General features: G+C 33.2%; 2 protein-coding genes across 2 annotated transcripts; both read left to right on the top strand.

Moving 5' to 3' along the window:
• The first annotated feature begins 10,444 nt into the window (after positions 1 to 10,444).
• LOC136225719 (uncharacterized) lies at positions 10,445 to 15,131 on the top strand. The gene is made up of 10 exons (XM_066013826.1): positions 10,445 to 10,718; positions 10,798 to 10,935; positions 11,413 to 11,628; positions 11,757 to 11,939; positions 12,214 to 12,435; positions 12,648 to 12,764; positions 12,852 to 12,995; positions 13,132 to 13,233; positions 13,388 to 13,456; positions 13,540 to 15,131. The coding sequence occupies exons 1-10, from the start codon at positions 10,527 to 10,529 to the stop codon at positions 13,771 to 13,773; spliced, it is 1,617 nt and encodes a 538-aa protein (XP_065869898.1). The 5' UTR covers positions 10,445 to 10,526; the 3' UTR covers positions 13,774 to 15,131.
• A 143-nt stretch (positions 15,132 to 15,274) lies between these two features.
• Positions 15,275 to 18,746, top strand: LOC136225720 (sedoheptulose-1,7-bisphosphatase, chloroplastic). The gene is made up of 8 exons (XM_066013827.1): positions 15,275 to 15,458; positions 15,530 to 15,658; positions 15,756 to 15,941; positions 16,929 to 17,010; positions 17,098 to 17,319; positions 17,994 to 18,094; positions 18,173 to 18,244; positions 18,328 to 18,746. Exons 1-8 carry the CDS (start codon positions 15,357 to 15,359, stop codon positions 18,610 to 18,612), a joined length of 1,179 nt encoding a protein of 392 aa, XP_065869899.1. The 5' UTR covers positions 15,275 to 15,356; the 3' UTR covers positions 18,613 to 18,746.
• Positions 18,747 to 19,737: the final 991 nt, after the last annotated feature.

Genomic DNA, 19,737 nt, shown 5'->3' with positions numbered 1-19,737 from the left:
ATTTATCCTATTGATTAAACAACAAATGACAGCTATTTTTTATTTTTAACCAAACACTAGTTTAGGTGCTTTTAGAGGAGAAACAGCAAATAGGAGGTGGAAACATGAGAAATAAACACCCTCTAAGTATAGCTATTAAGTATTGGATTAAATTAATGAATTTATAAATATTTGTACCAAATGGAACGTAAGTGACATTAATTTTTTAATTGATTTTGAAAAAAAAAATCATGTGCTTTCACGTTTTCATAGGTTGGTAGATATGAGTTTTTTGCTTTAAACTAAATGACTTGACACCTTTAAAATAGAACGTTATTTTCGAGAATTTTTTAAGTCACTTTTTTATTTTTTTTCAATTAACTTTTTGACCCGTTTTTTTGGAATTCCAGATTTCTAGATTTTTTGGAAAGAATTTAGAATTTAAGATTTTTGAACTTTCAGGATTTCTAAAATTTCAGAATTTCTAGTATTCTAGAATTTCTAAAATTTCTGAATTTTTGAAATTCCAGAATTGTTGGAATTTGAAAATTCCAAAAGTTTTAGAATTTTGGACTTTTCGAAATTCCAAAATTTCTAAAATTCCAGAATTTCTAAAAATCTAGAATTTTTGTATTTCTAGAATTTTTGGCATTCTAGAATTTTCAAAATTCCATAAATCTTGAATTCTAAATTCTTTTCAGAAATCTGGAATTCCATAAATTTCTATAATTTTTGGAATCCCATAATTTCTGAAATTCCATAATTTTTAAAATTTCAAATTTTTTGAAATTCCATAATTTTTGAAATTTGGATTCCATAATTTCCAATTTTTTATAATTTTTGAAATTGCAGAATTTTTGAAATTCTAGAAAATTTGGAATTTCGAAATCTGGAAAGTTATAGAGTTTTTATCATTTTTCTTGTTTTTTTCGTTTTACCTTTTTTTTTTACTTTTCTTGTTTTTTTTCCGTTTTTTGCGGCTTTCACTTTTTTTTCTAACTTTTTAGTTTTTCTCTTTTTATGTTTTAAAAAAAATAAAGTTTTCATTTGCATATACTTTAAATTACGATTTGTTATTTAACACTTTTAATTTAATATATAAATAATAATAATATTTTGTAATAAACTTGTTTTTAAATGGAAAATAAAAGAATAAAAAATTACATGTAAAATATTTGAATAAAATTCAACCCAACCCAATCCAACTCAACCCAATTAATCAATTCCTTATATGGGTTGGATTCAATCCAACACACAATAAAACCATTAGAATGAAAATATATGAATTGAGTTAGGTTGGATTGGTTATATTTGATGAGTTAGGTAATTTTTGTACACCCCTTATCAGCTATAATAACTTGGTTAGCTCATTTAATCAACCAAATAAGTTTGGTTACAGATTAATACTTTTGCGGTCTCAGACTATGTTTTAGCAATACCTCGTACCGCTATGATTTTATCGCAAACAACTTGGCACTTGTTAACTGGTTCTTTCTTGACTACATTCTCAAAGAAATTTCTATACACTCCCAATATAACTTTTGTTTTTATCTTTTTAATTTCTTAATTCACACATATACATGCACAATACCATCATTCATATTTATACTTGATCTGTATAACTATGTTAGACTCCATACATGTGGTTACTGCTATTTGCTGTTTGCTTTTCCAAAAAAATATAAAGATTTAAAACTATTTTTCAACTATAAAAGGTAAACATGAGGGGTCTGTTTAATTGCTTCAGCTGTTAGCTAATAGCTGTTGCGGTTGCTGTTAGCTGTTTGCCGTTGCAGTAAACTGTAGCTGTTTGTTATTAGCTGTTTAATTACTAGTGTTTGGTAAAATTATATTGAACTGTTGCTGTTCGGATTTAAAATGTCTAAAATGGACATTTTTAAATTAATCAACGATGAAATTATAAAAAGGAAAAATATGAAAAAATGCTCATAACATTTACAACTAGGAATAATTTTACTCTTAATGTCTAAAATGGTGCAATTTTACTAACACTGGTAGCTAAGAGCAATTTTACCCCTAGCATTGACAAGTTGGGTCGATTCAGATATTATTAGAAAACATAGATATTTTATTTCTTATTATACACAAATTGCACATACTAGTAGTTCTAGAAAAGAGATTTCATATTTTTGTGATTTAATAATAAAATTGAAAATTAATATTTATAAATTTGATGAAATATTAGAATTTTTTTTTTGTCCAACTCGTACAAAAGACAATATATTTTGTTATTTTCTTAAAAAAAATTCACATCTAATCATATGTTTGTGATCTGTTACTAACGATGATAAAATGGTGCATACGTGAAGTGTAGATGACAATATTTATGACCAAGAAGACAATTTGATGAATTATTTCTCAAATTGGCCCAATTTGTCAATGTTATGGATAAAATTACTTTTAGCTGCCAAAATTAGGGGTATAATTGCATCATTTTATATGTTAAGAGTAAAAAATTACCCCTAGCTATAAATGTTGGGGGTATTTTTACACCTTATCCTATTATAAAATACCAAATGTGTTACACAAATTAATAAAAATAATCTATATAAAAAATAAAAATTTATTGAATGCAACAAAACCTTGTTTTCCCGGTAATTATGTTGCAGAAATATAAATAATGTTAAAGAATAAACATATTTTGTAAAAATAAGAAGGATAATTCTGTCAATAACAATTAACTACAAACATCTGTTTATGAAAAGCTCAAATTGGAGCTTTTCGTGAAACGCTCCAAAACGTTGCAGTTTCCAAACAAAATGCTAAACGTTGCAGTTATATAAACCTAACCAAAAGCTATATTTCCTACGGTTTGGAGTGAAACGCTAAACGCTCATTCGAAAAGCTGAAACAAACACCCTCGAGGTGTCTAATCAAACATTTAAAATTTTGTTTTTCAAATTGAAAAGACAAACCAGAAGTAAAAAGTTGGTAACCAAACACCTCCTTAATTACTCTATTTCAATACTTAAAAGACAAAAAATTCTACAAATAATATATTAGTTGAAGGAAATCCTATGATTAGAAAATCAATAGTATTTTATCCAAGGAGAAGTTGTAGCACAAATATAATTACAAGTGAAACTATACAACTAATCTAGATAAGACTTAAAGAATTTATAGTATTTTTGTCTCGATAAGACTTAAGAAGTTCATATTGAATAAAACACATCTAAATAATTAAATAGTAAAAATAACAACTAAATAATTAAATAAATCAATCGCTAAAAGTAATTTAAAGGGTTAAGGTGCAAAAATACCCCAAACGTTTTGGACCGGGAGCAATTTTATCCCTAACATCTAAAATGGTGCAATTTTGCCCCTAATGTTGGAAGTCAAGAGCAATTTTACCCCTAACGTTAATAAATTGGGTCAATTTCAGATACTATTATAAAACAAATATATTTTTGTTCCTTATTCAGCACCAATTGCATAACAATTCGTTCTGAAAAAAAGATTTCATGTTTTTTATAATTTAATAATAGAATTTGAGATTAATATTTATAAATATGGTGAATTTTTTGAATTTATCTTATCTAATTCGTACAAAAAGACAGTATATTTTTTTTTTTCACATCCCAACCTATGTTTATGATTTGTTACTGATAAAATGACACACGTATGAAGTGTAGATGACAAGATTCATGACCGAGAAGACAGTTTGATGAATTATTTCTCAAATTTACCTAATTTATTAACGTTAGGGGTAAAATTGCTCTTAAGTTCCAACGTTAGGGGTAAAATTGCTCCTGACCCAAAACGTTAGCGTTATTTTTGCACCTTAACCCTAATTTAAAACTTAGGAAAAAAGTAATTTAAAAAACTTAGAAAAATAAAAAAGACACCTTTAGCTTATAAACTTGTTTACATATTATCTATATATATATATATATATGGAAGATAGTTTAGAGTTTTGAATATCTAATCAAGCTATGAGGTTCCTTGGTGGTTCGTCCTTGAGGATTCTGAGTAGCATAAAGAAGTCGTCAAATTTAGTGTCTCCGGTCATCGGAAAACAAACTGATCTGTTCAGTCCTCCTTCAATTGATTCTTCTCTCCGTTTGTCTGCTCCAATATTCCGTCGCTGTTATGTCGGTATTTAATTCTTTGAATTTGCCTTTCTGTTGTTTTTAATATTACTGACTAATTTATTTATTTGCGACGGTGAAGATGAGAACGTTATCACCAAAAGATGATTACTGGATGAGGTATTTATCGGAGTTGTCCCCTTTGGATCGGCCACCTGATGATTGCATTTGGGATGATTTGACTCCTTACTTGAGTAAAAGCGGCTTGACTCCTTACTTGTTTGGTTGCTCATTTTTTTCTTTATCTTTGTATTTTCACTTTAAGAATGTTAGATTTAAGTTTTTTTGTTGGACATAATATTCTTATTATTATTTTTAATGAAATGTTTTAAAATTTCCCTGAGAATCCGCTGAAACTATTAATTTGATACTTCTCATAATTAAAAATAAAATTTAGCTTGATTATTTTATATTTGTAATTTGGTTTGGACCAATATTTTTGGATATTTAGGTTTCAATTATTTTTTCATTTTAGAAAAAATAACTTATTTTCAATCAAATTTTATAGCTAAAAATATCATAAAATACTAATAAAAACAATAAAAAATGTGAAATAATTGAATTTATTGATAAACCAAACCGCATGTACATAATTATGGGTAAAGTTAAAAAAACATATATGCTTTCATAATTCTATGGGTAATTTTATGTGTTTTGTTTTAAATTAAAAATGAGGATTTTAGTTTGACATTGTAATATAAAGTTTGGTTAGTATCATATTTAGAACTAAAAATCATCCTTTGCTTAGCTTTTTTAGTCCGAATATTCAATTTCTGTCTCCTCTCAAACAACCTTATTCAAAATTAAAATTAAAAACTTGAATAATTAAAATTACTTAAAATACAATCTGAGTATTTAAATTTTTAAATTTTGAACTCCTTGTTTCAATAGAGCGGAAATCTTCATTTGGACAAAAGAATCAAGTTATCTCTTTGACAAAACATAAAAGCACTTTAAGTTTTTGTGGACTTTACCCTATAATGTATTTCAATTGAAGAACGGATCTAATTAGCAGTTTCAATATACAATGGATCTAATTGACTTTCACGGGGTGTTTGTTAAAGAAATTAATTTGACTAAATCCAGGTGAAATGGTTGATGAAGATCTCACGAACTCCTGAAATTACTGGGATCCCAGATTATAGTATTGATGCCGAGAAATATTTCAAGAAACTGATGGATAAAGATTTTGGCTACGAAAAGGATTATCTGAAAGCAATAAAAAGCGACCTGGAGATGACGTCGTTTAAGGATGACTGCGTTAAAAAAGAGATTGCCGAGGTCAAAATTTACTGACAACAATAGCTAGTTTATATTTTATCTAATAATTAACCATCTCTCTTGAACACTGCAGCTCCTTAAATTTATCCAATTTGCTAGTTCGTCGGAAGATATCGACAATCTTGCTCATGGATTGATGCTCAAAGATTCAATGGACAAGGTCATATATCCCATGATGGATAAATTGATCAAATCTATTTGCAAGATGGCTGAATCTTATGCTTCCATTTCCATGATTTATCGCAATCCCGGACAGGTAAATAGCCTGTTTCTTGGCCTGTCAAAGCTAATCAATTTCTAATTTTAGGGTATTCAAAGCCTCCTGTCGTATTTCCACAAACTAATCTGTCAAATTCTGTCGCCATCACAGACAGATTTCCGTCGCCCTCGTCCGTCGGTGATATTCATTTTGCTTGTAGTATCCATTAGTCAGATTGGCAGTTGATTTTTGCTTGTAGTGTCCATTAGTCAGATTCAGGGGCGTAGACAAGGGGGGCCGGCCCCTCCAGCCACCGGAACCACGTTGATCCCGGATAGTTTCGGCTCCTGGCTCAAAAAAATTTTATCGGAGTGTTGAATTAGCCTCCCAAACTACGTGTTAAGCTTGTCCAAAATTCAAATTTCAATATTTTGGGTCTATTAGGTATTTCCTAAATCCAAATTTCTAAACTAATTTTTTTAGCCTATTAGGCCTCTATAAATCCAAATTTCTAATTTTTTTTCTCGTTAGACCTCTCTAAATCTAAATTTCTATTTTTTTTTTTTGCCTGTCAGGCCTTCTTAAATACAAATTATTAATTTTTTTTACCTGTTCAACCCTCCCTAAATCCAAATTTTTTACATGTTAGGACTATTAAACGAAATCTAGCTTAATTTTGAGAAATTGTACATTAATACTTAAAAATTGATTATTGACCATTCAAATTATAACACGCATATATATATATATATATATATATATATATATATATATATATATGTATATATATATATATAAATTGACCAAGTTCGATTTAGCAAAAAGAAAAATTTCTTTTTTTGCGAACGCACGTGTAAAATCGGTCTCCCAGTAATCCTGTATTCGCCACTACCACTGGTCAGTTTGGCAGTTGTTTATCTAGAGTCTGTCATTGACGACAGCATATTCCGTGGCTGATACTGATTTTGCTTGTTGTACATACTCTAGGCAGCTTCGGCTACAACTTTGGGCAAGGAATTGGCAGTTTTTGCAGTTAGGTTGAGCAGTCAAAAGCAGAGAATTTCTAAGGTTAAGATAGAGGGGAAGTTTTCTGGTGCAGTTGGAAATTATAATGCACATATTGCTGCCTATCCCAAAATCGATTGGCCCCCAATTGCCGAACAGTTTGTGAGATCCCTTGGATTGCGTTTTAATCATTGCGTCGCTCGGGTATGTATATATTTAATTAGAATGTATCGTTATATGTTATATTGCACCATAACTTCATATCGGTAGCGTGTCTGCCTAAAAATGACAAATTTGTGTATGATTTAGAAACTGTTTCTGTCGAAAAACGGTTACAGTTCCAATTCTGACTAAAAACTTTACAATTGAAACTTCCTCTTTAGCTCAAACTTCTTAATTGATGATAATTTCTATTCGAATTTATAATTATGGAATTAACAAATTTGTAATTTTCAAAGTTTTATCAAAATTATATTACATATGCTTATTATAGTTATGTTTATAATAAGAGTTGTTGTTTTTAGATACTTATAAAGTGTCTCGTTAGTCTCCTGAAGTTACTTAAAGTGACTTATTAACTGCATAAAGTAACATACCGGCTCCCTAAACTTGCTTACAGTGATTTATTCACTTATTAAATTTGTTTAAAGTGACCTATCGTGTTTCTGTTGTTGCAGATTGAACCGCATGACTATATGGCAAGGCTTTTTTCTAGAATTGTTGTGTTTAATACTATTCTAAGTGATTTTCATAAAGAAATTTATTGTTACATCGAGGTGAATTTTCTGAGACTGTTAAAAACTTACATATATGTTATCAGACTAGACAGATCACTTAATTCTTGTTCTCAATTTTAAGCAGGCAGGTAAACTTCGATTGAAATCCCCAATAGATGATTTCGAAAATATTGCAGTTAAACTTGGTATGGCAGTAACATTCTATCTGATCTCAGTGATAAATTACCTATTTCACGTTGGCAGGTAATTCATCAAGGATTAATTTTGTCTAGACAATAAAATAGACTTTTTTTTCTATTTTTTTTTTTAATGTTTATGCTACTTTTTAGCGTGATTTCACTGATTCAACTATGGTGAGAGACGTGGTTGTCGGCTTGGCACATTCTCTTCATGCTTACGAGGCTGCATCCGAAGTAATACTTGAGGTATGCTGCATGGCATGACCTTAATGACCATGTAGTATTTGGTCATTCATTGTTTGATTGGTATACATTGCATCGTTTTGATTTAGGTTAATAAAAGTCGGTTGAATAAAGAATTGGACAAATCATGGGAGGTTCTTGTTGGAGCAATCCAAACAGTATGTACTACGTACCCTTAAACCAATTCAATGTTGTTCTTTCTCTTCTATATATTCTAAAATTGTCTTCTGTTGTTTACCTATGTATTGTAGGTAATGACCCGATATCGTGTTCCAGATCGTTACGAGAAGCTAAAAAAACTAGTCGGTGGCAAAAGAACTATTACCAAAAAACGTATAAGAGATTTCATTCAAGAATTGGAATTGCCAGAAGATAGAAAGACGTATCTTTTAAACTTGACACCTCGTACATATATTGGAGCATCTATCGAATTGACTAAAAGTGTTGTTGACTGGACGGAGAGAGAGCCAGAGAAGGATTCGGATAGCGATTCGGATTCAGATAGCATATATTAGGATCCAGAGTTTATTTTTTAGTATCTAATATTCATATTCAAACGCTTGTATTTTATATTTTAGTATCTAAAATTTTATATAAATTATTAGTAAAAGGAAAGTGGATTATGTTATATATCATTATGGTTAGTTTTAATCGTAAACTAATAAAGATATTTATTCTCTAGCTAAACTAGAAGGAATTAACCCAATATTAGGTATAAAAACCTTGCTATCAAAGGAGTTATATTTGATTGATAAAAGTTGCATATCCTTATAAACAATGAGTTTAAATACCTCTTCTAAATTAAAGATGAAAGACTTAAATACTCTAGCTAGGGTTACAAAACATAAAGGAAGTAATAGGGGATAGGTCGGGTGAAGTGGTTAAATGGAAATTAAGCCTAAATGGTAAAACAATATTAGTTTAGTGGCAAAACAGTAATTAAGAGAGAGCAGCAATTCTGGCAGTATTAGTCCCCTTTGATCTTCTTGTCGGCTAAGTCTTCTTACACGACGTGTGAGTGTAGTGACACGTCATATGGCCAATTCCTCCGACCGCCCAACAATTAACGAACATACATCAAGGTTCCTCTTCCAACAGGTCATATATCGTGTGAGTAATAGTTGTGTGAATTACCATCTTGAGTTCCAGGAGCTCATCAGCAGCCCACAGTGTGCCCCTAATGACATGTCATGTGGGTTGTGGAGTGTCACATGTTTATCTCAAATGGTATTAGCAGGTATAAGTAATCCCCAGCCTCAAATAAATATTAATTAGTGATTATGGATTATGGAGTGTAGTGCTTAGACTCTGTTCCAGCACGATCCACTACAGAGAGGACTCTGGGGTGTCTAAGGCAGACGTTGGGTATCACATAAAGTAATTGCAAGGTAGTTAATGTTAGATTGAGCATTTGTCACTCCTGATAGATAAGAGATATATTTATGGCCTCTTGTGGAGAATTAACTGGAAATCCTTGCAATGTGATAGAGTTAAGAGTAGAAATTGAGATTTCACTTAACCTATCTATTCAGAGTTAATTCTACCTGGACAGTAAAACAGATGTCTCAATATATGTAACTTTACTAACCATTTTCTTTTCTATTGATCTCATTGTTCGTGAAATACAGTTGAGAAGTTGTGGGCACTTCGTTTGCAACGGTAGATAGATCTTCAGAAAATGTACACATGTTTAATTTCTCTTTGTATGAAATAACGATTAACAGATCTTGAAAAAAGAAAAATACATAAAATTTTATATTTCCGCTGCGTTAAAACTTGTCTATTTCCCTACATGTTGTTTTTCCATAATTCTTCAAGTAGCTCTCTGCTCACACATCGTGTGGCTAATGGCACATGCCGTTTGAGACTCTTGCCCTTCTTACCTTGGTCTTTCATTGGAGATGTCTGCATCATTCTCCCCTTCTTCAAAGGAGTTGGACCCCGACTCGTCCTTGGTAGATTCGAGAGGCTCATCCAGCTTTCATAGACTTAGATCATGCACATTTAATGAAGTTGGCATTTGCATTTACCTTCTTAGTTACCTTGTGGATGCCATACTTCTCTGGTAAGCTCACGGTCCCATTATAAGCAAACTCTGCTTGAGCGAATATGAAGTCCCACATTCTCAGCTTATCCATACACTTACTTCTCAAGATGTTGCCCAATGTGCAATTAACTATCTCCGTTTGTCTGTTCGGTTTGTGGATGTGCAGTGGTACTAAACTTCAAAGTAGTGCTGCTAAAAATGGCTTATGAACTTCGTATGTCGATCTGATACAATACTCTTAGGAACGCCATGCAACTTTACCATCTCTCAGAAAAACAACTTAGCGATAGGACGAAGTGGAGGGAGAGAATTTATATCGCTTACACGACTTGATTTCACGGTTTCGTATCATGTTAGCTGATGCCAAATTATTCCGACACTAAAGCTTTATTGTTGTTGTTGTATCCAACTTGTCAAAATTAGAGATAAAAATTTCTTTGAATGGTCAAAATTAAAGGTAAAATTATACCGTTTTAGAAGTTAAAAATAAAATTACTTTTGAGTATTTGAGTATTTTTACACTTTATTCGGTACTTTTAAATTCATAAAACGTTCGGAACTAAACATTGTTTTAACATTGAACCTAATATGAAACTGGGCTGTAATTCAATCTTTGTAAAAAGCCCACTCCATTATAGTTTCTCTATTAGAAATGAAAAAAAGAAAAGACAAAAATGAAAAAAGCGGGAGTAAAATTAGGTTTCGCCTGAGTGTTAGAAACCACTCTTCATAGTTGCTCAGGTAGTAATGGAGTTCATAGCTGCTTCATCTTCTTCCTCCTTTAGGGTTTTAAATTCCATAGGTCAATTCTCATGTTTACCATCTCCAAAAGTCCAAAAACCAAAGCTCTTTAGTTCTTCAATTTCTTCTCTCCGATTGTCCCCTCGCAGAGATTTCTTCTGCAAGTCTACTCTCACTACTTCTGTCTCTACTCATAAGGTCTGTATATAATTGACTATCCCTTGGATTCGCCTTGATTTTGATGGTTTTAGTATTGATTTATATTCTGTGGTTGTAGAAAATGATTACGTGTGACTTTGAGCTCTCGAATTTAACGGCGTTGTCGCCTCTGGATGGGCGGTACTGGAGTAAAGTGAAGGAATTGTCTCCTTATTTGAGTGAATACGGCCTAATTTATTATCGAGTTGTAGTTGAGGTAATTTCATCTGTAACTTTTTTTTGGCTGCTTGAATGATTGATCATATGGGAACTTCCAGTTAACTTATTCATTTATCAGATAAAATTTTGATTTTGGTATTCTTGCGCCTATTCATCCTAATAAAAAATTAGCTTATCGCTTTGACTAAATTGTGGAGAAGCTTTTGACAATTGCTTCAAATATGAGCTAATTGGCTAAAGGATTATCATCTTCTTTGCTTTTGAGCAACTCCTTGTACTGTGGGATTGAGCAGTCAAGTTTATGAAAATATACCAATCTGTTAAGCTCATTAACGTTGAATTTAATTGCATTTTAATTTTTAAGCTTGCTAATTCTGGGGCTATGAATTAGTGTCCACAGAAGTTTTTGAAATTATATTATTTTCATTTTGACTCTTGCAGTGAGTTGACAATTTTTATTTAATATCTTTTGCCCTTTTTAAGAGTAGACATAAACTTAGATTTCCTCTTCCAGGTGAAATGGTTGCTGAAGCTCTCACAAATTTCTGAAATTCCGGAGGTACCAAATTTTAGTGAAGAGGCTCAAGAATATTTGCAAGGCTTGATTGATGGATTTAGCCTCCATGACGCAGAGGAGGTTAAAAAGATTGAGAAAGTGACAAATCATGATGTCAAAGCAGTGGAGTACTTTTTGAAAAAGAAATGCCAACCGCATCCAGAGATTGCTAAGGTTAAATATGTTGTATAGTTGCTTTATATATTTAATACAGCTAGTTTCTATTAATCTGATGCATTACAGATTTTGTTGAAATTTTTGTGATTGCATAATCATTGCTTTTTCTCTATTATACATTGCAGGTGCTTGAATTTTTCCACTTTGCTTGTACATCTGAGGATATAAACAATCTTGCTCATGCATTAATGTTGAAAGAATCAACGAATGAGGTCATGTTTCCCGTAATGGATGACTTGATCAAAGCAATATGCAACATGGCTGAGGATAATGCTTCGGTTCCAATGCTTTCTCGCACTCATGGACAGGTAAACAAGCTAATTCTTGGATGGTAGAATCAATTAAGTTTTGTTTCGATGCTATTCATAATTCATCAATAAGGCTTTATGTGATTTGGTAAAGTTAAGAAGAATGTTAAAACATGTTTTCACTTTTAACAAACCTATCCTAATGCATCCATTAACATCTTGACTGATCTCATATTCTTTTCTTTGTTGTAATATTTAATTTTATGCAATTCTTTGATATCGTTTATTTTTGAAGCTTCTATAGTCATAGATTTTCATCTTTGTTGTTCTCTAGACAGCTTCGCCTACAACTTTGGGTAAGGAAATGGCAGTCTTTGCTGCCAGATTGAGCGAACAAATGCAGGAAATTTCTCAGGTTAAGATAAAGGGGAAGTTTGCTGGTGCAGTTGGAAATTATAATGCACATATTGCTGCATATCCTGATATCAATTGGCCCGTAATTGCCAAAGAGTTTGTGGAATCTCTTGGATTGTGTTTTAATCCTTATGTTACACAGGTATTCTGTTTGTGCTTACTATTTTTAATAGATTATTAGATTAGTCAAAAGATAATTTGCTATTATATATGTGTATGAAACATTTGGACCTTTGAATGACTTCTTGATAAGGTTCTTCGAAGCTTCTTCTTTTTCCTTTTATGTTTCAGGATTTGTTTTATACATGGATAGTTCCATTGTTTCTTATTCTGACTGTGGTCCTTGTTTTGCAGATTGAACCACATGACTATATGGCTAGACTTTTTTATGCCGTTGTTATATTTAATACTATATTAGTTGATTTTGATAGAGATATATGGGGATATGTATCCTTATCATATTTCAAGCAGGTGGGTTTCTTTTGTCGTGTTTGACGCTATAAAATAGTTATCTTACCCTAGAAATGTAGCTTACTTCTTGTTCACTTTTTGAAGCAGATAACTAAGGCTGGTGAAATCGGATCCTCAACTATGCCTCACAAAGTAAATCCTATTGATTTTGAAAACAGCGAAGGAAATCTTGGCAAAGCTAACGCAAGTTTATCCTATCTCAGCGAGAAATTACCTATTTCACGTTGGCAGGTCAGCCATAGTCCATTTGCTCTTCAACCCTTAATTTGATAAGATTCTTTTCGTGTAAATGATACTCATTTCCTCCATATTCATTGTTGGTTTTTGTTTTGCTAATAATATTTTTTGCCATTTGTTCTACTTTCAGCGCGACTTGACCGATTCAACTGTTTTGAGGAATATGGCTGAGTGCTTGGGGCATTCTCTTCTTGCCTACAAAAGTGCATTGCAAGGAATTGGAAAGCTTCAGGTATGTAATATGACATTAATGTGATACTTTCTGTGGAGGTGTGTCAAAGCTTTTATTTGTGTGGAATTTATGTAAAATTCGGAAATGACTTTCAAATGAAGTACTCTTCTAAAAAATTTGATTGGTTATTCTCTGGTTGCATGTGTTTCGTAAGGTTAATGAAAGCCGCATTAGTGAAGACTTGAACCAATCATGGGAGGTGCTTGCTGAACCAATACAAACTGTATGTACCTACCCTTCAATCTTTTCTACATTCGACATTATTTATTATCTTCTATTCTGAAATTCTGTTCACTAATACCATAGGTAATGCGGCGATACGGTGATCCAGAACCATATGAGAAGTTAAAAGAGCTAACTAGGGGAAGAGCTGTTACCAGAGAAAGTATAAGAGAATTCATTCAAGGCTTGGAATTACCAAAAGAAGCAAAGGCATATCTTTTAGAGTTGACACCTCATACATACATTGGAGCAGCTATTGAATTGGGTAAAAGTGTGAATGTCACTATGAATTTAGTAAATGGAGTGAGAGCTTTATAGAGGGCGAGCCTTGGCGCAACGGTAAAACGTTGTTGTCGTGTGACCAGAGGTCACGGGTTCGAGTCTTAGGAGCGGCCTCTTGCCAATTAAATTGGCAAGGAAAGGCTTGCCCCCAATACACCCTTGTGGTGGGACCCCTCCCCGGACCCTCGCTCAGCGGGGACGCGTAATGCGACCGGGCCGCCCTTTTTTTTTTTTTTAGTGAGAGCTTTATAAATGGGGTGATCCACATCTCATATACTAACACAGTACTAGAGTATTAACTTCTTTAGGATCTCGAATAGCGAGATCCCGTAGTTTTTCAGGTCAATAGGATCTCCAGTAATATCTCACATTACCCCATAGCAAGCACAATGTATGTGTGTGTTGCATCAAATAATGGTCCTCAGGAAGTCTGAAATTTTGCAAATGATATTTATTCTTTTGCGTGTTGCAGCCAAATCTTCGTGTGGTTTACATATTCATTTTCTTTACGTCTGAATTTAGTAGGATCGGGACATAATTTTGTCTCACAAATTTCAGGGTACTGAATTTCTGAGTTGAAGGTGTTCCTCATTTGGGGATAAATGAGATTGGAATATCTTATAACTAATGTTACCATAAACACAGCTTAAAAGTGCTAATTGTTCTCAACATTTGCTAGTCGTTTCATCACAGCTATAATTTTTTTTATTTATGCTAGAAGCTTTTAAACTTCAATTGCATTTGTATTAACAATTTATGTAAAAATTGTTTGGTAAGGACGCGAAAGCTTTTATTTGTGTAGGTATATTTTATGCGATGTGTAGATGCTTATTAGGATGTTCGTTTAGCAATTCGGTGAAGATCCAATTGATTGGAAGTTAGCCGAATTTGATTGTGAAATTTAGTTCAAGATCAATGTTTATTAATATCTTTTCCAATTCTAATGAAATCAATTGATTTTATATACTAAATACATGAGGTACTCTAAATTTGGTCCCCAAAAAAAAAAGCTATTGGCTCTTTGAATTTAAGACATAAGACATAGTAAGTTATTTAAACTTGATTAAAGTGATTTTAATTTATTTAAATTGGTTTGCATCCAAATAGGGGTTATTGCTTTCAATTGAATAATCATATAGGATTATTTGAAATTTTTAAAACTTCAGTAAGGGAGTAGGAATGGCAACGGGTACCCAGTACTATCCGATTTTAATGAGACTACTCGTACCATGTATAGAATGGTATAAGATCAAAACCATTATCTGCGGGTACTTTACCGTTAAAGGCCGTTGAAATTTTGGAAAATGGCACTGTATTCAATAAAACATGGAGATGTGGGTTGAATTCCACATAACCATATCTTATACAACTGAACTAACTAAACATGCATATATGTATACGTAATGTATACCATAACATGAAGTAGAAACCAACAAAAAATAAAAGCTACAATACCATATCTCAATAATAGCTCAACCACAAATATTTGAGCGATTGTAATTATCTCTCCTATCTACTCACAATCATCCACTTGTCATTACATTGTTAACTGCTTATCTACTATCTAATTCACTACTCAAAAACACTCCCCAAATCTCCACACTTTCACCAAATTTACAATGGAAACTAGCATAGTTTGCTCTGCCCGTACTGCTCTATTGCCTGCTCTTTCTTCTCAGCATTCCAAAACTCTATCTTCTCCTTCCTTCTTCACTGCCAAGGTATGTCATATTCTCCATTTCATAACATTCATCTCATCTTGATCAAATTTAAGCTCAAATCCAATTTGTAGTCTCTGAAATCAACCTCACTGTTCGGGGAATCGTTGCGGCTAGTGCCAAGATCGTCCCTCAAGGTTTCGAAGGCGAAGAGTTCGTCTTCTGGTGTTGTTGTGACAAGATGTGAGATTGGAGAGAGTTTGGTAAGTTGGTAAGAGAATAACAAAAGAGAACATGTTTTTGTTCTAAGGTTAATTAGTTAGATTAGAAGATTGAAAATTAATGTTGTTGTTGTTGTAGGAAGAGTTTTTGGCAAAGGCAACAAAAGATAAGGGACTTGCAAGAGTAATGATGTGTATGGGTGAGGCATTAAGGACTATTTCATTCAAGGTTAGGACTGCTTCTTGTGGTGGAACAGCTTGTGTTAACTCCTTTGGTGATGAACAACTTGCTGTTGATATGCTTGCTGACAAGCTCCTTTTTGAGGTTAGACTTTAACTTTAGAATGTTCTATCAATACTTTTAACTTGTTTTGTGTTCATCCTCAATTCTTTTTTTTTTTTTATCAAGTGAGGGCGAGCCTTGACGCAACCGTAAACGTTGTTGCCGTGTGATCGAGAGGTCACGGGTTCGAGTCTTAGGAGCGGCTTCTTGCCAAACAATTGGAAGGCTTGCCCCCATTCACCCTTGTGGTGGGACTCCTCCCCGGACCCTCGCTTACAGTGATGCGTAGTGCACCGGGCCGCCCTTGAGTGTTAAGTTGTTCAGTTTCTAATTGAGCAAGCTAAAATCACATTGTGAGATTATCTTGTAAATCAGGAGTATATGCTTTTTGGGTAAATGGACGAGCTCGGTAGAAAATGGACGAGCTCAAGCTCGGTTCGAACTCAACATCTTGTTCGAGCTCGGTCCATAAGAAAATTATCTGATCGTGACTTACTCGTGAGCATCTTATTAATTCTGTTCATGAACAACTCATTAATTATGTTGATAAGCTATGTAGTTTTAAAACCCAAGAAACTAAAGTTATACCCAAAACTATGTACTTTTACATTTCCCACTTTATAGAAATACTATTATTAATCAAACCGATTTTCTTCACGAGTCTGTTCATAAACATTATAATCCAGCTTAATCTAAAACTGAGCTTGCTTGCGAGCTTTCAAGCCAAGTTTCACGGTGCTCAAAGCTCGCCTCTCGTTTACAAATCGAGCTTCAAAATCATGCTCAAGCTCGGCTTGTTTATAAATCGAGCTGAACGTTGAGCCGCTCATTTACAACCTTAGTTATTTGCTATTGGAGGGTTAAGGGACTTTTATGTTAGTATAGGACAAAGTTCGCAGATTTTTACGTCCAGTATTGAAGTACTAAGGCCAAAATTGAGAGACCATGGATGTAATTTACTTTATACTTTTTACTTTCAAAATCTGCCATGAAATTTAAACAGCAATGTGGATCATGTTGATTGTGCAGGCCTTGACTCATTCTCATTTCTGCAAATATGCTTGCTCTGAAGAACTTCCTGAACTACAAGACATGGGCGGTCCAACTGAAGGTTTGCACATTCTACAGCTTGTTTAACATTATTTGAGATCAGAAATCATGAATCAAGATCCTAACATGATCATTCTATTACAAACAGGTGGATTTAGTGTTGCTTTTGATCCACTCGATGGTTCGAGTATCGTGGATACAAATTTCGCTGTGGGAACAATCTTCGGAGTGTGGCCAGGTGATAAATTGATAGGAGTAACAGGAAGAGATCAAGTTGCAGCAGCTATGGGAGTTTATGGTCCAAGAACTACATATGTTCTTGCCATTAAAGGCTACCCTGGCACGCACGAGTTCCTTCTTCTCGACGAAGGTTTGCTTCTCCCTTCTTCTGCAACACTGTGTTGTACGGACACTTCTCTTTATTAGTGTTTTCGCGTTTCCTTTCCTTGTTTCGTGTCCGTTTCTGTTTGTGTTTGAAAGGCTTTTTTTATGAACGATGATGAAGGAACATAGACAAGTCTAGACGCCGCGGAAATATAAAATTTTATCTATTTCCCTACTTCTTATTTCATACAAAGAGGGATTAAACAAGTGTATCTTTTCTCATGATCTATCTACTGTTGCAAACGAAGTGCCCACTAACTTCTCAACTATGTTTCACGAACAATGAAAAAGAAAATGGTTAGTAATCAACCAATGGATATCAATCTAAATTGGTTGCCTTTTTAGAAATCGACACGAGATCAAAGAGAGAGTAAACGAAATGAGTAATTAGACGAGTGGAGTTTGGAAGAATTTCTTCCCTTCTGATTTGTGTTGGCCGAATATCATAGACCATTGGGTTATGTTTTAGAAATAACATTGACACTTCTCTTTAGTAGTGTTTCCTTGTATCTGTTTCTGTTTTTGTTTGAAAAGCTACTTTATGAAGGTTATGTTTTAGAAATAACGTTTTCAGGTGTCTGTGCAATGTAGCTGCAACATAATTCTTCAAAATTGTGCTGCATATACTATATATTCATTGTTTTATTGCACATTTTCCAGGAAAATGGCAACATGTTAAAGAAACCACAGAAATCGGTGAAGGAAAATTATTCTCCCCGGGAAATTTGAGAGCCACATTTGATAATCCTGACTATGACAAGGTCTTTGATACATTTCTTTCGATAGAGTATTAGACGGATCAATCTTGTATTAACTTATCGTTGTTCGTCTCCTAACAGCTGATCAACTACTATGTGAAAGAAAAGTATACCTTGAGATACACTGGAGGAATGGTGCCAGACGTTAACCAGGTCCGTTTTACTAAACAAACATATCTGCAAAACGTGTAGTAAACATATCTCTCGCTAATGATGAATTTGTTATAATGTTACAGATTATTGTAAAAGAGAAAGGTATTTTCACGAATGTGATATCACCAACTACAAAAGCAAAGCTGAGATTGTTATTTGAGGTAGCTCCTTTAGGCTTGCTGGTGGAGAATGCTGGAGGGTACAGCAGTGATGGATATAAGTCTGTGCTAGACAAGGAGGTAGTAAATCTAGATGACAGAACTCAAGTTGCTTACGGATCGAAGAACGAGATTATTCGATTCGAAGAGACTCTATACGGGAAATCGAGATTAAAGTCTGAGGGTGTTCCTGTTGGTGCTGCTGCATAAGTGAAGAAGTAGTGCTACCACCAAGCTTCTTATGCTTTCTCTCTTCTCTTCTCTTCTCTTTAGTTTCTTTTGTTTGAACAGAATTATCTTGTATACATGTTTGTTTATAAGATAGAGCGCGAAAAGTTCAATTATCCGACACCTGTTTGAATTGTAAGGTTGAATTTTCGCATCTTTTCGGAGGAAATGCATAAAATCGCGCCATTATTTGAATGAAATAATGGGAATGCAATAGCCATTTCTATATCACCAAGCAATGTCAAAATCCAAGTACCATTGGCAAACTATCTTAGCATTTTCGCATTTCATATCCGTTTCAGTTTTGTTTTCGTATAGAAATAACATTTTCCGGTATCTATTTTTGTTTCCATACAACATAGTTGACTAGTTATTCTATAGCAAGAACAACTTTTAGAAAAAAAAAAATCCGCCATTCAGGCGTCCTAGTGGTAACGGCATTTCTGCCTTCCTGAGAGGATCACAGCTCGAATCTTCTTAAAGCAAATAATAGCATAAAAAAAACAGTTTGATACATAATTTCACACTTCAATTTGTAACTTTTTTCTGTTTGATACTCCATATACTTATATTTGGACATCATTACACATTTAAACTTATAATTTTTTATCATTTGACGTCAATTTTGGACACATAACACCCTATTTTCTGAGGTGTCCGCTATGGTTACTTTGTTTTTTACAAAGTACCGTTACTTGGTGTGGTTTTCACCATTGGATTAATTTTCTGCTCCATCATCCGATGGTGAAAACCACACCAAATAACGATACTTTGTAAAAAACAAAGTAACCATAGCGGGCACCTATTTTCTGATTTGGCTTATTTCAAATTTGATTGAGCATGCAACATGGATTTTATATGAAGTTTGCTAAATTAACAAATAAGGGTTTTATACGCCCAAAATTGTAAATTTCGTAACATCAAAAGTTTATTAGTGTAGGAGTGTGACAAAATATAAATACACGAAGTCAAACCACAAAACGTTACGAATTTAGATGTGCAATTATATATTAACCTAAAAGAAAACTGTCTGAGCAATTTGTAAATCCCTAAGTTGGTAGTCTTAGGAGTTATCATAACATTGTCCCCCTAATGAAGAAAATGCCA

Source organism: Euphorbia lathyris, chromosome 4, assembly GCF_963576675.1.
Source record: "Euphorbia lathyris chromosome 4, ddEupLath1.1, whole genome shotgun sequence".
Taxonomy (NCBI): Eukaryota; Viridiplantae; Streptophyta; class Magnoliopsida; order Malpighiales; family Euphorbiaceae; genus Euphorbia; species Euphorbia lathyris.
Note: the sequence above shows the minus strand (reverse complement) of the source record. Positions and strands in the feature narration are given on the sequence as shown.